Source organism: Drosophila eugracilis, unplaced genomic scaffold, assembly GCF_018153835.1.
Source record: "Drosophila eugracilis isolate 14026-0451.02 unplaced genomic scaffold, ASM1815383v1 contig_2088, whole genome shotgun sequence".
In the NCBI taxonomy this organism is placed as follows: domain Eukaryota; kingdom Metazoa; phylum Arthropoda; class Insecta; order Diptera; family Drosophilidae; genus Drosophila; species Drosophila eugracilis.
The window spans coordinates 6,022,233-6,037,647 of record NW_024572964.1 but is presented as its reverse complement, the minus strand read 5'-3'; the positions used below and the strand labels follow the sequence as shown (position 1 = coordinate 6,037,647).

Here is a 15,415-nt window from a genome sequence, read left to right as displayed (position 1 = left end):
TTCTCCATTCCCCGTAGCTGTAGATGTGGATGTGGCCTGAAACAAAGCGCATCCGTTTGGCGAAAATTGAAATGACAAAGTTCAAAGTTTAAGCGGCTTGGCTGTCAGTTTTTCAGGGGCTCTTGTAGTGTCGCCTTTGCCGAAAACATTTCCAAATTGCTTCGATGATATTTTCGTTGATCAACTTTAAGATAAATAAAACTTCATACACTTTTGATACTCTCTGATAATATAGTTTGAGAAGAGCATATTTCATGTCGCAATTTTTCAAAATCAGAGATAAGAACATAGTAAATTCAAAATTTTGGGCTAATTTAACCCTTTTCAATTCATTCAGAACTTTCCAAAATGTTATCCAAAATGTTTTTATAACGAATTAGCATTTTGAAGCTTACTTAATTTGGTTAAGTCTCACCAAACCACAGTGCTAATCAGTAGTCAAACACTCCAAATGGGTTGCATTGGCTGCGGTGGAAATATAAACAACTGGGAGCAAGTGGAAATTAAATTGCCTGCAGTTAAAAACCACTTTGGCCAGGCACCCAGTTGTCGTAACAAAAATGTAATAAAAGTCATCTCCTGACACGCCCACTCCTCTCCGCCGGCAATGTTTCCAATCCCGGCAACTCCGTGCCATGGCATTTGCATACTTTTAAGCGCAGATGAGTGGAAATCACTCATACGCACGGGGAGCCATTAAGGGGGGATGATGGTGATGATGGGGCGGAGTCAAAGCCCAGGGCTCAGGCTTACTCCAGCTGTCGGATTTTGCTTGCTCCTGCTATTATAACGGTATTTGCATTGTGTTTAAACGTATTTGAACACGATTTTGAGCCAAGGGGATTGGACGGACGCTGGATGGTTAACTAAGGGGCCCGAACCACCGTTTATACGAAATGAGCAGGCAATTTATTTACGGTCAAATTGCGAGGCAAACAAAGCGGCGCAGGTCGCTGCGCAATGGGATTTCCCGTATCCCCGGATTGTACCAGCGTGGGCGTAAAAATGTGATAAATATGAAATGTGATTATGGCGGTTATTATGTAGCACCCAAGCAGTATGATGATGGGGCTTATTATGAAGTTGCCTTCGCTTTGGTAACTGCGGTTGCCTTGGGCGTCCTTTTGAGTGAGTGGCTGCCATAAGACTATCTGTCTGTAGTCCTTCCATCTTTACATCCTGGATGTGGCTGTGGCCTCTTGTAAATGAAATGAGGAAATGTGATTTTGACGATGTGTTCGCTTTACGGCAATGGTAGCTCATATGGGTGTCGCTTGTTTGTTTTCGTGGAAGTCGGAAGTTGTAATTGTTTTTTAAAGGAAGCTTGTATTGCTCATTGGGGAAATGCATGAAATAAATCATAGCGAATGACTTTAACGGGCTTTTATCTTAGTATGGGAAATGATATAAGACTAGATGTGTCTCTAACTTATATCCTACCAAGAAGATTGGAGAAGATGGGGATTTTATATCTTTTTAAACTCGAAATTGAATAGAAATCAGAATATATATGAAAGTAATAATAAAGGTGCATACCTTAAGCGTATATTGAGCATGAAAAGCCACCTTATCTGTATCTCTTTACCTTTAAGCACCCCACCAATTTGACTTCATTGAATTTCCCAGCAATTGTTTTCCCCCCACACTCCACCCATGTGAATGAAGCGAGGGAAAATGTCTTTATCAAGTGGCAAGCAGCGAACACAAAGCCATAAAATGCTAATCCCATCATGGGAACAATGAGCAGAGCGGATCGGAGCAGAACGTTTGCCGTTTAGCGATGCCATCAATTGATACATCAGTCGATAAGGCAGCAAGACATCCTGTGAGAATCCTGGATGTCTGCTTGGCTTTTGTGGCACGGGGCTAACAGGATTTGGCCACGCTAAATCAACGCAATTCGATGTGGCTCATTTGAGTGCAGCAACGAGCCAAGGAAAACTCTAGGGGCGAGCAGCCACCACCCAAGGAATTCGTTGCGCTTTGTAGGAATTCGCCATGCTACACAAATTCGAGGCTCATGGGAACTGAATTCAGGAGGGTTGGCAAGTGTGTGGAAATATTGAAATTCGAATTACATTTTCGCCAAAAACTGCACGAGCTCTCTATGATGATGGGTTATTCTAGATCTCGTCGTATTCGTCGCGGCATCTGGGCGAATGACTGCCTTTTGGCCTCCGGACAACCCCAGAGTATTCTTTCATCTTGTTACCATTTCGGTTCCCAGCTCATTTGCGTCGGCGTCGCAGTTTTTGTGGCCGCATCTAATTGCTGCATGCAGCCAAAATGAATCCTGCAACTAAGCTTGACTGCGCTAACAAGTTGAACATATTCTTCACTCTACTCTCATGGCGTATGTTAGTCTGGTGCCCGTGGATTTTTAGTGGTTTTTCTGGGCCTGGGAACCTATGTTTTTGCTCACCTTCATAATCGGAATGGTTGGTTGCTTGGTAAGGTTTCAAGAACTCCATATGTTGCTGAATCCGGAAGCCAAGGCTTCTTTTAAGATCTGGTTTCTGGTTTCTTAGTTGACTAAGTAGGTAATGAAAAATTTATGAAAACCAAACATTTAACCCAAAGTTCAGTTTCAAAATTCTTCATAATTTATGAAAACCAAACATTTAACCCAAAGTTCAGTAAAAAATTCTTCATAATTATTGGATTGGCATAACAATTAGATTTTTATTGAAACATTCAGCCACACATTGAATGCTAATATTAGCAGATCTGCAACTTATGATGACTATAATATCTTACAATGATCAAACTAGACACCCTTTCGGGTCTCCTGCATAAGACAGAGAATTTATTGAGATACAGGGAGATCGAGTTACATATTTAAGATACAAATTGCACTACATTTAAGGCTAAGGGAACTGAAATCGGAGCGTGGGGGAAACTAAAATTAATATCACAATCGAAAACGGGGTATTATGGGTTAAACCAACGGGTTCTTTGGGGAGATGATGCCTTAAAAATATCCGAAGAAATGCTTCGATCATTTGGACATGCCACCCATTCTGCGACCAGGTGGTGTTCCTCCGACCACGTTGATGATCTCGTTATCTCCGGCGGAAGAGGATGAGTCATCCAGCTGAGGCTGATGATCACTGGCCTTGTCCTGGTGGGCAGTCATATGCCTGGTTAGATGGTGACGCTCCCTGAAAGTCTCTTGGCACACGGGACATCTCAGTTTCTCCTCCCTTTTGCGGCGATTCGGATCGCAGGCCACCTCGCTTTTGTGATGGGATCGCATATGATACACCAGATCGCTGGTCATCCGGAAACTTATGTTGCACTTGGCGCATACGTTTTGAGCGGTCAGTGTAAAGGTGGATGCCAGAGTGGGTGGTATCAGCGTGGAGAGTATGGCAGCTGCAGCCGGATTTTGCAAAGGTTGAGACACTGCAAATGGATGTGGTGGCGGAGCAAATCCCGGATAGGCGTGAAGAAACTCCGACGGTGGTCCAGGTGGTGAATTTCCTGGCATAGGAGCTCCTCCAGCATTTGGATTCCCCGGTCCAGGAGGTCGAGTATAAAGCAGCTGTTGCTTGAGTCGCTGCTGCGCCTGCAAGGCCTGCATTGGATTGACCGCCTGGAAGGCGCCGTTGAACTGATACTCCGGCCGGAAGTTGTGGTACACAATGGGATTGGCTGGCAGGGGATTTGGATTCTGGCCACCACTGTTTGTTCTTGGCGGTGGCGTTACCAATGGCGGACTCATCGAGTGACAGCTTAGCTGATCGGGGCTCGAAGGTGGGGCTCCAACATCCACGGGTGATTCTATTCGGGAAGTTGTTGATGGAGAAGATGATGCAGTGGACAGCGACGAGGAGGCGACTTTGGTGAAAGCACTTCGCATGGGCGGTGGTGGAGAAGAAGTTGACGGGGCCTCCGGTGAATCCACAAGGGGTATAATCACACTGGGATCATCATAGACCCTCGGGGAACGAATGCTGATCTGAGGATATCGCTGGCGTGCCTCCAAAAGACTGATATACTCCAATGCCGCCGGGGATGGTGGTTGTGAAGGAGCTCCTCGAGGAGACAAATCTGTGGGATAGTGACTAATCTGCTGTTGGTGTTGCTGCTGCTGCTGTTGATGGTGATGATGATGCAGTGCCTCCTGGAGACGTGCCTGCTTCTCGGCCTGCTTCTGCTTGATCCGCTCATCGGGCATCATCAGAAAGGCGACATCAAAGGCTCGTTTCAGAGTGGTCTTTCCACCAGCTGGTGATGTGGGTGTCTCATTATTGTTGTTGTGATTTGTCGTTGAATTTTGCTGGGGAGATTGTTGTGGCGATGTGGAGATCCTAAGCTCGGCGTGCTGGGGCGGCGTAGAGCGACGCTGGCCGGGATTCGCATGCGACGGCAAGCTATCCATGAGTAGATTCATTTTCACTTTCAAACACTTTTCGACTTTCACTGGGCTTTTGGTGTGGCTTTTGCGTTCTTGGGTTAGTTCTTTGCGATTCGAAATTCCAGTTTCGACTGCTGGCCGCCCGCAATCTGTTCCTCTTTAAGTACCCGCTGCCAACCACCGCGTCCAGTTGGAATTCTCGTATTCTCATATTGTCCCATTCAAATGGGAAAAAGGCAACTCTCCGCACTCGCGGCACTTGGCCCATCTGTCCTGATTCTGCTCGGAGTCTGTTCAGATTCAGGTCCTGCAGAGAGCAGTCGTCACCACCCTTATGTTCCTGCTCTTTCTCTTTCTCGCTTGCCTTCTCTTTCATTAGCGGCTTTCCCTCTCTGTCTCTGGCCCATACTCCGCCTCTCCAGCGGTCCATCTGCTTTCCCAGTTGGCAAACATATTCTGTGGTTTTATTGTGCCAGCCTTGGCCAGGACGAGTCCTGGTTGGCTGGCATCCCCGGCCAGGTTGGCTTGCTCGAAAACCCTGAGGTATTGTATGTGATACAATGGTACAGTGGGTTCTATACATTTGTGTTAATTATGATTTATTTTTGAAAACAAATGGGCACCTCAATTAAAATCAATCAAAATTTAATTTATCAACTGCGACAAATACTTTGATTATTCATTTTTCGAAATAGGATTCCTCATCACATGATGAAACTTTAAATAAGTTTTAGTTTTTTCCAACAATTTTAAAAAATATTTGTCTCAAAATTACATTAATATTTGCCCCACAATTATAGTATTTTGCCCACTGTGCACTTTCACTGTGCTGATAACTTTTCCGAAAAGAGGCGGCGCTTGGTCCTGGCCGTACTCTCTTTCTCTGGCTCTCTCTCTGCCTCTCACACCCACCCCAAAAATATGGCAGGATACGGCCTCTCGTTCTAGCCTTTCTATCCCTGTCTCTGCTGGCGTTGATATCCTTGTTGCAAGTGTTTCCGAACAGGTTGTTTTTGTCGATTTTTTAGCAGCGCCAGCGAGATTGTGTGAATATGTGGCCATGTTTTGTGTCGCTGTGTTTGTTGCATTTGTTGTTGTTGCTGCTGCTGCTGCTGCTGGTGGTTTGGATTTTGAGTATATGCTGCGCGTAGCTTTTACATATTGCCAAACATACACACACATACACACACCCAATATAACGTTGGGGTTCCCCCGCTTTGCAGGCGACTGTTGAACGCCGAAAGATTTCAACGAAACGAAATATATTTATTTGTCAGTTAAGTTGGCTCTATGTGGAAAAAGTGGCAAATGTCCAGTTGTAAATATACACATGCAACAATAGCAAATTGTGCAATGTTTTCCGTTCGTTTTCCGTCTCGTTCTGCAACTCCCCGCTTATTTCCCCTTTTATTTTTTTTGCCCGGCTAGACCCTAGATCCTGGCAGACCGGATATGAGGATGTGGCCATTGCCAGGACAAAATATGTGTCTGTTATGGCCAGTCGTGAGCAAGGTTTGCTATACACGTTGCCCATGTATATTTTATTTAAATTGCACTTCTTTTGTTGCAGTTTTTGTTGCTGTTGTTTGTCTGCTGCTGCTGCTGCTGCTGTGGCAATTTAATGTTTGCATATTTTCAGGTGCTAATTGTTCCACTTGCCATATGAGTTGCATTTTTAATTAATATTTATGGCAACCAGCCAAGTGTGTGTGTGTGTGGGAGTGTGTGCTGGAGCCTATAATTCGCTTGGCCGCCATGTTGGCTGTCGGCGAAATTAATATTAAACACATGATTGCCTTCGTCCATGGCCATTTCATTAAAAATATTGTTTAGTTTGTGTTTAATTAATTACCGATCGAACAATCCAAGCTCAAACCATAAGCTGATGCGATTTTAAAGTGATAAATAATGGGGTTTTCGTATTTGATGATTTGTTAAAACTTTGGGAAAATTTAAGATTTGTTTATAATTTAAGAAGGAAACAAGTTGGTTGTTACTTTACTTAATTTTCCTATAAAAGCGAAGATAGCACTGTTCATTTCTTATCGTTCCTTATCACCTTATCTTAATATGAACCAATTTTCCCAATATATTTCGTATTGCCACCATGAATTACCCCTGCTTAGACTGCTTAGCCACATATGTGGCACGTGTCCACAATTGAAGTCAAGTGAAAATGCCAATCACATCCTTGGACCATTGACGCAAATATTTTCTGAAGAAATTAACGCAAATCTCCGCTATACAAATCGAGCACAAAATTTCCACTAAAACCCAAAGACTTATCTACCCCTGCTGATCTCTCTGGAAAGCTAACTAAAAGATTTTGGCTTGTCATTGAGGCAGGGGTTGGAATTTTAGGTGGGTTGGTTGTTTGGTTTAGCGACTGTCGATACATCAAACTGCCAACTGACAAAGTGATTCCCCCCTTGTCAGGCTGAGACAAAGCGCAAAAAGGCGTGAAATTGCCTTTTGTGTGATTAAGTCAAGCCCGATGGAAATGGAAGGAAGCAAGGAAATGGCCCAGGAAGCAAATTAAAAACTAAGATGACAATCTTCTGAATAGAGTTTAGACTACAGTTACGTGCTCCTTATGCCTTGCCATGGCATCCTCAGCGCGTTTCAATTATCCTTGCTAAGGAGATAGCAAAATGTAAATGCTAATTGCTTCAACTTTAGCGTAGAGCTGGGCTACGTTTATTCCGGAGACAGCAGACACCTTTTCTGTGGAGATTGTGGCCTAGGTTGATGTTAATGTGCTGCCTGTCTCTGGTAATCTTTGTGCTTTGTGTGGAAATCCTGGAGGAAACAGCTTCTTGCTGCCTGGAACTCTAATCTAACATTGCACTGGAAAAAATGGATAAACTAGGAATTGTTTTAACCTTTCAACCCTTTAGCCCTATCTTAAATGGGTTTTAAGACCATATTTAAATGTGTTGAAAGGTTTTGTAGATCTTAAATGATAATTATAGATATATCTACATATGAGTTTCACCTAAACTGGTTTTAAAAAATGAAATCCGATCTGCTGCAACACAATCTTGAATCCTTTTTGCTCAGTGCGATAGTGTTGTGCTGTCGCAGTGGAAGTTTCCTTAGAGTTTTGATACACAGATTGCATCCTGCAAGAGTCCTTCACTTGCCACCCCTCTGGAATGAGTCCCTGGAGTGCGGAGTAAACTAAAACTCGAGTCCTGCTCTGGATCCAATCAAGTGCTTTTCGCGCATTAAATAAAAATTCGAATTGGATTTCACGTGAGCAGGGCGAGAACCTAATTGTATGAGGGTTGGAGGACTATGGGCTTTGGAGGGCTGGATCTGGATCTGGAACTGGAGTATATGGAGGGTTGTTCCTAGCGTAGAACGCCCCTGTTGCTGTTTGTTTAAATACCGTGAATAACATGTGGTTTTTTCGAAGCATATGGCAAGGACTTTGTCACTATTAAGGAGCCGTCTGGCTCTGGGTTCGTCCTCCAGTTTTTCCAAATCCTCCAATTAGACTGTCATTCATTTAAACGGATTAAAAATGCGCGAATGAAGGGTCGTACGTTCTGGCTCTAACAAGGCCCGAGGGCCAACATCCATTGCATTGTGATGGTGGTGAATTCTTGCGGTTGCCTCCGGTTAGGTCTTAGTCGGATTAGAGCCCTTGTTTTGGTTAACAAATCGGCTGATGACGATGTCGATTCCGATTCGATTCCATCCGGGCTTGTTGTGCGTCGGTCCAATCAGTTTGAGACGCACATTCGCTCGCAATCAAGCCACAAAAACGATTTCTGCTGTCATATGCAAAATGCCAACGATGCTACAAATGCACCTGAGTGGGTGGCGGCGGCTGGGACTTTATCTAAAATGCTTACGCTTGAGAAGCTTTCAATCGAATGCGGCATAAATATTTATGTGTCCCGATGTGGCAATATTTTCCACAGCTCAAACACACAATTCGAACTCGTAAAACACAAACAGAACTCGCAACAGTTGCCAAGTGTTGGACTTGGTTGCTGGATAACCATAATGTCAAGAGCTCTTCAAGTGGGCCAGAAGGGTCGGCCGGAAGAGCTGGAACAGGAACATCCACTTGGGGTTCTTCAGATTTGCAGGGTGCTTATTAGAGCTTAATGGAATTGTGATTAAGTTGGGTCAGGGAATAAGGAAGATTTTAAATAATTAATAATAATAACAAAAAAGAAAATGTATTAAAATCGTATTAATCATGGAAACGTTTTTAAGATTTTTATGAAAGAAGCTTTTTAATTTACTTTTATTAATGTTTCAGAAAAAATAAATATATTTATATAAATATATTTCCTACAATACACAATTCTTTAAAGGCATATCAGTTTCGGACTTTAAAACCCATCTCAGTTCAACTTGTAAAACATATTCATAAGAAAAACATGAAACATTTGGCGGATTCTTCCGTTTTTAGGCGGATGTGCAGCGTATGCTCAGCGAAGCTGCACAAATAAAGCGACCACGAAGTCACCACCAGAGAACACCATCATTACCACCAGTTGCCACCACCTCAGAGCACAGAGTACCCCACATCCATGCTTTACAGGCTGAGATGACCCGCATTTAAAGTTGCTCAATACGTTTTCTGGTGCCATAAATTGTGACCCTGCCCTGGAACCTGTTTCACTGTCTGTCCTTCCAACTGACAGGGCGGAATCGGATTGCGAAATCAGATCTAATCAGCTAGGAATGCACAGAGTGCACAGTGGGTTAGATAGAGCCAAGTTCCAATTGCAGGAAGTCCCACTGTGTGAGCGGTACGAAAATGATGAAAACTACCCTTTAATGAGAAGGGTCGCTAGTTATCCCGGGCAACAAAATCGCATTCGCGTTGAGCCAAACATCTGTGCGATTTCGACAATGGTAACAAGGACTCTCCGAGGTCCTTTGCCCAGCCCCCGCTCAGCATTTAAAAAGTGTTTAGTTTATGGTCCATTGATGGCTTTGTTAACTCGCCGAAAACTCCTAGTCCCAATCCCAATTGCAACCACTCCTCATGAATCCCATTCGCAACCCCGTCCGGACGACACCTTACGTTTTTCGACGTTTACGATCTGTCCGGGGCGTTTGCCGGGGGTTCTCCGTCTGCCTTTAATTATGCTGAAAACCACAAAATGCTGTTAGTGCAGCATTTTTCGATTCCAATTTGGAAAAAATGCTGACATATGCGCGGAGAACATCGCTGCGCCGCGGGATTCTCCAGTTCCCAGTTCCCAGTTGTTAGTTATGAGTTGTGAGTTCCCGGTTTCCAGTTCCCCTGAGTGCTTTTCGCTCTTTGACTCTCTGATTGGAACTGGTCCATTGTCGGGTGATAACCATCACAAAACTGGTGCCATCCTACCCAACAGACTGACAAGTGAGTCGTCGATCTAATGTGGCATCAGCATATGCTGGTACCTTTGGGAAGATGTACCCACTCAACCGTCCTTCGATCAGTTGCGGTTTCAGCTAAATTCCCAATTGACTTTGCTTAAGATTGATCTATGTTTTGGATTTCTATGGAGTATGACCTGGGATGCCATTAATTTGATACGGATCTCGAAAAGCGCTTCATTTAGATCAGCTAATGATTTGGCTTATCTTTGATTAGTTTTTCTAGATTTATATTTTAACCCTTAAACAGATTATATCTTTCTTCAAACTTATTTTATAAACTGAAATTTGGGTAAATCATAGAATTTTCTTTCAGAATATAGACCCAAAGTTTGAGCCCTTAAATATTGTAATTCAACGCTTTTCCTTCGCTCCAATAAACAATCTATAATTTCTCTGCCCCGACTGCTCATCGAATTTTCATAACATTAGTTCTTTCTGCTGCCAATTCGTCTGCATTATCATATGTAATGACGTCGTTTCTTTGATTTCGTTTGCCAGCTCTTCGAGTTCAAACACCTTGAACAAATATTTTACTTTGTTCAGCTTTTAGTATTTTTGGGGCCACCCACCTTCCTTTTGCTGTTGATTTTCAAAATCGAATCTTGAATTAATCATGCGGAATAAATTTACTCTACATTTACTCTCGAAGTCTGCCTTAAACGAGGAATAATTGTTAAAAAGAAAAGAAATGGAAAAGAAATAAAATTGGTAATCATTTGTAGTATTCCTGCTCGGGCTAATTGAATTAAAATTGCGATTTCATGCGTATAAATAATATTCCATTCCATTCGAATCGAAAAACCAAAATCGAATGCGAAAACAAGGAAATTTATGACAGGCAGGCAAGATTTACGCTTGTGGCTTCGATTTCTGCCGGAGAGAGTTCAATAACTTTTCGGGGTGGATTAGAGCATAATTCCATTGTCATGGAAATTTATGAGCTTAGTTTTCATTGTTGTCACTATTTTCGGCCTGCTCTTCCAGCTTTGCAGATATATTTGCAACATTAGCGCGGAATTAATGCATCCATTACGAAGGATTCTCCCATATGTGCTTGGATCCTATAAAAGCATTCGCATATTCCTCATATGTCGAAATGTTTTTGCCGCAAATGGACCTTGGCAATTACATTAAGCGTTTGCCAAATCTTCTTTTAAAACTCCTTTTAAACTGGGTCACACTTTTCAATTGGGTGCTAAGTGGTTGATTCGTTTTTGGGTAGCTATTCATTGGTGCCAGTTTAGTGGTTTACTTATTACATATGCGCATATTTTAATAGCCTGAAGTTTTTCCTACAAGGGGTTGGTTGGGTGGAATGTAGGGGGAAGTTCATCTTGCTGTAAGTTGCTAGTGTAGATTTAATGAACGAATGTGTTCTGATTTAATATTTCTGTTCTAGGACACATTTGTAATAGGTAATAAATATTAGTTTATTATTTGCAGAACTGTTCCTGCTTTAGATACACACTAGTTTGCTCTCACATTCTAATTATTGTTAAAATTGTTTAAGAAGTGCTCTTTGGCTGCAGATCTGTTTATTTTTCTATCTTTACTTTCAGTGATGTGATCCACAATTAAAACTCCTCCATTTAGCTGTTTGTATTTGCTGGTTAGACGTTTCTTTACGAAGTCTACAACATCCTGGGCTTCTAATTGTGTGCCAGGTTTCCTGACCACTGAGGCTGCTGCCTCTTCGCCAACCTCTGGGTTCCAAATGCCAAAAACAACAGCTTCCACTACATTCGGCATTTCAGTGATGACCTTTTCAATCTCACTCGGGTAATACATTATGTTCTGGTACTTCAGCATATCCTTCAAACGATCGATAACAAATAAATATCCGTCCTCATCCATGTAGCCTAGGTCTCCAGAGTGAAACCAGTTATCGGAGTCCTGAATTATCTTACTTTCCTCAGGATTTCTATAGTAGCCAGACCATTTTTGATTATTTTTAAAGCAGATTTCCCCTACGTTATCGGGACCTTGAGCCTCGCCGTGTTCGTTGATGATTTTTACCTTGATACCACTAACAGGACGACCCACTGAATTGGGCTTCGCATCAAAGTTATAGTTTACGCATCCAGCGGAATTTAACTCTGATAGAGAATAACAAAAATGTAAACAATTGCAGTTTGAACGACTACGGACTCTTTGCTGAACTCCTAGAGAACAGTTTGATCCTCCATAAAAGAGGTACTTTAGTGAAGTTAGGTCAGCGGCTTCGAATTCTCGACAATTAGCAAACTTGGCCATGTTGGAAGTATTTAAAACCAACATCGAAATCTTATACTCCTTAATTATCTTGCACAAAAGTCCAGGATCGAAGTCACTGTCTGCAATAATGCTAGTTATACTATATACTCCTGTGACAATGGTTACCATTAGACCAGAGAGCCAATCCAGAGTGCTTGTGGTATATTGAACTATTGAGTTTTTCATGGGACTGAAAAATAAATATACAAATTAGATTTGGAAGCATAACTCAGATTAATATATTTACAAAGTGTTCAAAATAATCTGATGACTATTGCTGATGGTGACGGCTTTGGAACACCCAGTGGTGCCCGAAGAACTAAGTATGGCCAAGGTTTGATCATTACCACTTTTTAAACGGATTGGCTTAAAGTTCTCTACCACGGGAGTGGTCATAATATCCTGGATCCTCAGAGATCCCTTTGGATGATTCCGCATGGTAACTATCTTTACCTGAAGGTTTCTTGTAGCTACTTTAACCTTTTCATGCTCATCTCCATCGCAAAAGATCAGTCGTGGTTTGGTGATTCCGAAAAGATGCTCGATTGTTGACTCTTCGAAGGCATTGTGAAGGGCGTGAAAAGGTGTTCCATTGAAGAAACAGGCATATGCCACAGCTGTCAAGTGCGCGGTGTACCTGCCCATGATGCCCACGATATCATCCTGCGTCAATCCAATTTGCCTCATGTAACTTGCCACTCGCTTCGCGTTCATAAGAAGCTCTTCTCGTTTCAACTCAATATTCTCCGTAACAGAAATCTTAAGGTTTAAATGAAAATATATAAGTTTGACTTAAGGAGACCGCAAAAACGAACCTGGGCTATGTGTTTTGGGTGGCGTTCCATTTCCTGAAAGATAATCTCTCCGATGGACAAGTCTGGCGAGAATAAACTCTGCCTTTCGCCGCCACTCCAGATCTTGAGGTCATCATCATACGTGATTTCAGCCTTAAAAGGCTTATAACTGTCTATTACATCACACATATTTAAAAAATTAACAAAAACGAACTTAAAATGTTTTCAACCATACAATACGCAATTATATAATAATGCGCTTATCGGAAGATCAGCTGTAATTAATATTTTGTAATCGATACCTGCAAAAAATATTGCGAGTAGTTTTCTAAGTTGAAATGATTTATAGAACAATTTCTTAACAAATTTATTTTCAGCTTTTAAACAAATACATATTTAGTTACAATACATAAAATCATAAATTAATTTAGACATGCAAAACATTAAAATGGTCTACAAATTATTATTTTCCATAGTTTTTAAAAATTCAGCCTTGGTAGCTGCTCTATTTGCTTTTCTATTACCACTGTTAACTATGTGATCCACGATTAAAGCTCCTCCATTTAATTGCTTAAACTTCGCAGTGATACGTTTCTTTACGTAGTTTACAACGTCCTGGGCCTCGAGTAGGGTTCCAGGTTTCTTGACCACTGAAGCAGCTGCCTTGTCTCCATTCACTGGATCCCAAATGCCAAAGACACAAGCTTCAACTACATTTGGCATTTCAGCGATTACATTTTCTATCTCGCTGGGATAATACATAATTGTATGATACTTTAGCATGTCCTTTAGTCGATCAATAATAAAGAGATATCCGTCATCGTCCATGTAACCTAAATCTCCAGTGTGAAACCAATTCTCGGTGTCCTGCATCCTTCTAGTTTCCTCTGGATTCTTATAGTAACCGCACCATTTCCGGCCATGAGTTAAACAGATCTCACCAACAATATTAGGTCCTTGAGCCTTGCCCTGTTCGTCGATTATCTTTACTTTAATGCCCATAACCGGACGACCCACTGAGTTGGGTTTCTCATCGAAGTTAAAGTTTAAGCATCCGGGACCGTTTAACTCTGTTAGAGTATAACTAAAAATAAAGCAGTCGGGGCGAAGACGACTACGTACTTTGTGCTGGGCATCCAATGAACAGTTTGATCCACCGTAAAAGAAGTACTTTACAGAAGAAAAGTCAGCCAATTCGAATTCAGGACAGTTGGCCAGCATAGCCAACTGGCAAGAACTTATGAAGACTACGGAAATTTTATACTCTTTAATGAGGCCACACAAAAAACCAGGATCGAAGTCGGTGTCTGCAATAACGCTCGTCATGCTAAACACTGCACCATTGATGGTCATTTGGATTCCCGATGCCCAATCTAATGTGTTTGGGTTATAGCTAACCATTGAACTGTTCACGGGACTGAAAAGTGTCAAATTGTAAAAAGTTTGCCTAATTTTGATTATTATATTTACAGAAAGTTTCCAATAATCTGGTGACTATTGCTGGTGGTGACTGCCTTTGAAAGTCCCGAAGTCCCGGAAGAACTGAGAACGGCCAGTATTTGATCAGTGCCATCTTTCAAACGGACTGGTTTAAAGTTCTGGACCACGGATGTGTTCAAGATGTCATGGATCGTAAGTGATCCTTTTGGATGATTCCGCATGGTAACTATCCGTACCTGAAGGTTTTTTGAAGCTTCTTTGACCTTTTCATAGTCATCTCCATCGCAAAAGATCAGTCTTGGCGTAGTAATTCCGAATAGCCTTTCGATGCATGACTTTTCGTACGTAGTATGAAGCGCATGATATGGGGTTCCATTGAAGAAACAGGCATAAGCCAGAGCCGTCAAGTGAGTGGTTAGCCTGCCAACTATTCCAACAAAGTCACCTTGCTCCAAACCGAATTCCCGCATATAACTGGCAATTCGCATGGCGTTCATATGCAGTTCTTCCCAGGTCAGCACTGTGCCCTCCGTAACTGAGATCTGAAGTTCTCGTTTAAATTTAGAATTAATAATTTTTAATAAACTTAAGACATACCTGTGCAGTAAGATTCGGATGAAGTTCCATTTGCCGGAAGATAATCTCTCCGATGGACAGATCCGGGGAGAATAAGCTCCGCCCTTCGCCACCACTCCAGACCTTGAGATTATCATCATAAGTGTTTTTCGTCTTGAAAGGCGATACGCCTGCTTGAAGTTCACCCATATTTCTAAAGACTATTTTAATTTAAATTATTGTTGATGATTTTCTTAACTGTAGTAGCTTTTTTGAACTTTGGACTTAGAAACGAAAGGCAAGAGAGAAAAGCGAAAGAACTCTGCAAATATGGTCTTACTAAGTTCATCAGTGATGGCATCTTATCTCATTATTAAAAGTATTCCATAACAAATAAAAACATTTATCGCTTAGTCAACCCATCAATTTCGATAACACTGTTGCTGTACCTATCAAACTCACTATTTATGTTTACTTAAACAATGATTAATTGCCAAGACTGTACTCATCCCCCTGTAATAATCCTCTTTCGTGATTTCATCCCATAACAAAATACTCAAAAAGATATCGCAAATTGTTTTAGCAAATGGTCAGCTGTGCTATATGGAATACTCTGCCACCA

General features: G+C 41.9%; 3 protein-coding genes across 4 annotated transcripts; all 3 read right to left on the bottom strand.

Moving 5' to 3' along the window:
- Positions 1 to 2,679: 2,679 nt before the first annotated feature.
- LOC108107656 (pollen-specific leucine-rich repeat extensin-like protein 1) lies at positions 2,680 to 4,477 on the bottom strand. The gene has a single exon (XM_017215242.1). The coding sequence runs from the start codon at positions 4,394 to 4,396 to the stop codon at positions 2,999 to 3,001; it is 1,398 nt and encodes a 465-aa protein (XP_017070731.1). The 5' UTR covers positions 4,397 to 4,477; the 3' UTR covers positions 2,680 to 2,998.
- A 6,686-nt stretch (positions 4,478 to 11,163) lies between these two features.
- Positions 11,164 to 13,058, bottom strand: LOC108107618 (luciferin 4-monooxygenase-like). Its single transcript, XM_017215187.1, has 3 exons — positions 12,820 to 13,058; positions 12,252 to 12,763; positions 11,164 to 12,194 (listed from the first exon to the last, which is right to left on the bottom strand). Exons 1-3 carry the CDS (start codon positions 12,985 to 12,987, stop codon positions 11,237 to 11,239), a joined length of 1,638 nt encoding a protein of 545 aa, XP_017070676.1. The 5' UTR covers positions 12,988 to 13,058; the 3' UTR covers positions 11,164 to 11,236.
- Positions 13,059 to 13,137: 79 nt separating this feature from the next.
- LOC108107590 (luciferin 4-monooxygenase) lies at positions 13,138 to 15,170 on the bottom strand. Of its 2 annotated transcripts, XM_017215152.2 has the most exons (4): positions 14,836 to 15,170; positions 14,269 to 14,780; positions 13,921 to 14,215; positions 13,788 to 13,868 (listed from the first exon to the last, which is right to left on the bottom strand). In XM_017215152.2, exons 1-4 carry the CDS (start codon positions 15,001 to 15,003, stop codon positions 13,863 to 13,865), a joined length of 981 nt encoding a protein of 326 aa, XP_017070641.1. In that variant the 5' UTR covers positions 15,004 to 15,170; the 3' UTR covers positions 13,788 to 13,862. The 2 variants fall into 2 exon arrangements, with proteins under 2 accessions (XP_017070640.1, XP_017070641.1); XM_017215151.2 differs by having other exon boundaries at positions 13,138 to 14,215; positions 14,836 to 15,166.
- Positions 15,171 to 15,415: the final 245 nt, after the last annotated feature.

Coding starts and splice junctions, on each gene's coding strand:
- LOC108107656 (XM_017215242.1), bottom strand. CDS start 4,396: ATGAATCTACTCATGGATAGCTTGCCGTCGCATGCGAATCCCGGCCAG.
- LOC108107618 (XM_017215187.1), bottom strand. CDS start 12,987: ATGTGTGATGTAATAGACAGTTATAAGCCTTTTAAGGCTGAAATCACG. Junction 12,764..12,819: donor ACCCAAAACACATAGCCCAG/GTTCGTTTTTGC, acceptor TTAAACCTTAAG/ATTTCTGTTACGGAGAATAT. Junction 12,195..12,251: donor CAGATTATTTTGAACACTTT/GTAAATATATTA, acceptor TTTATTTTTCAG/TCCCATGAAAAACTCAATAG.
- LOC108107590 (XM_017215151.2), bottom strand. CDS start 15,003: ATGGGTGAACTTCAAGCAGGCGTATCGCCTTTCAAGACGAAAAACACT. Junction 14,781..14,835: donor ATCCGAATCTTACTGCACAG/GTATGTCTTAAG, acceptor CGAGAACTTCAG/ATCTCAGTTACGGAGGGCAC. Junction 14,216..14,268: donor CAGATTATTGGAAACTTTCT/GTAAATATAATA, acceptor GACACTTTTCAG/TCCCGTGAACAGTTCAATGG.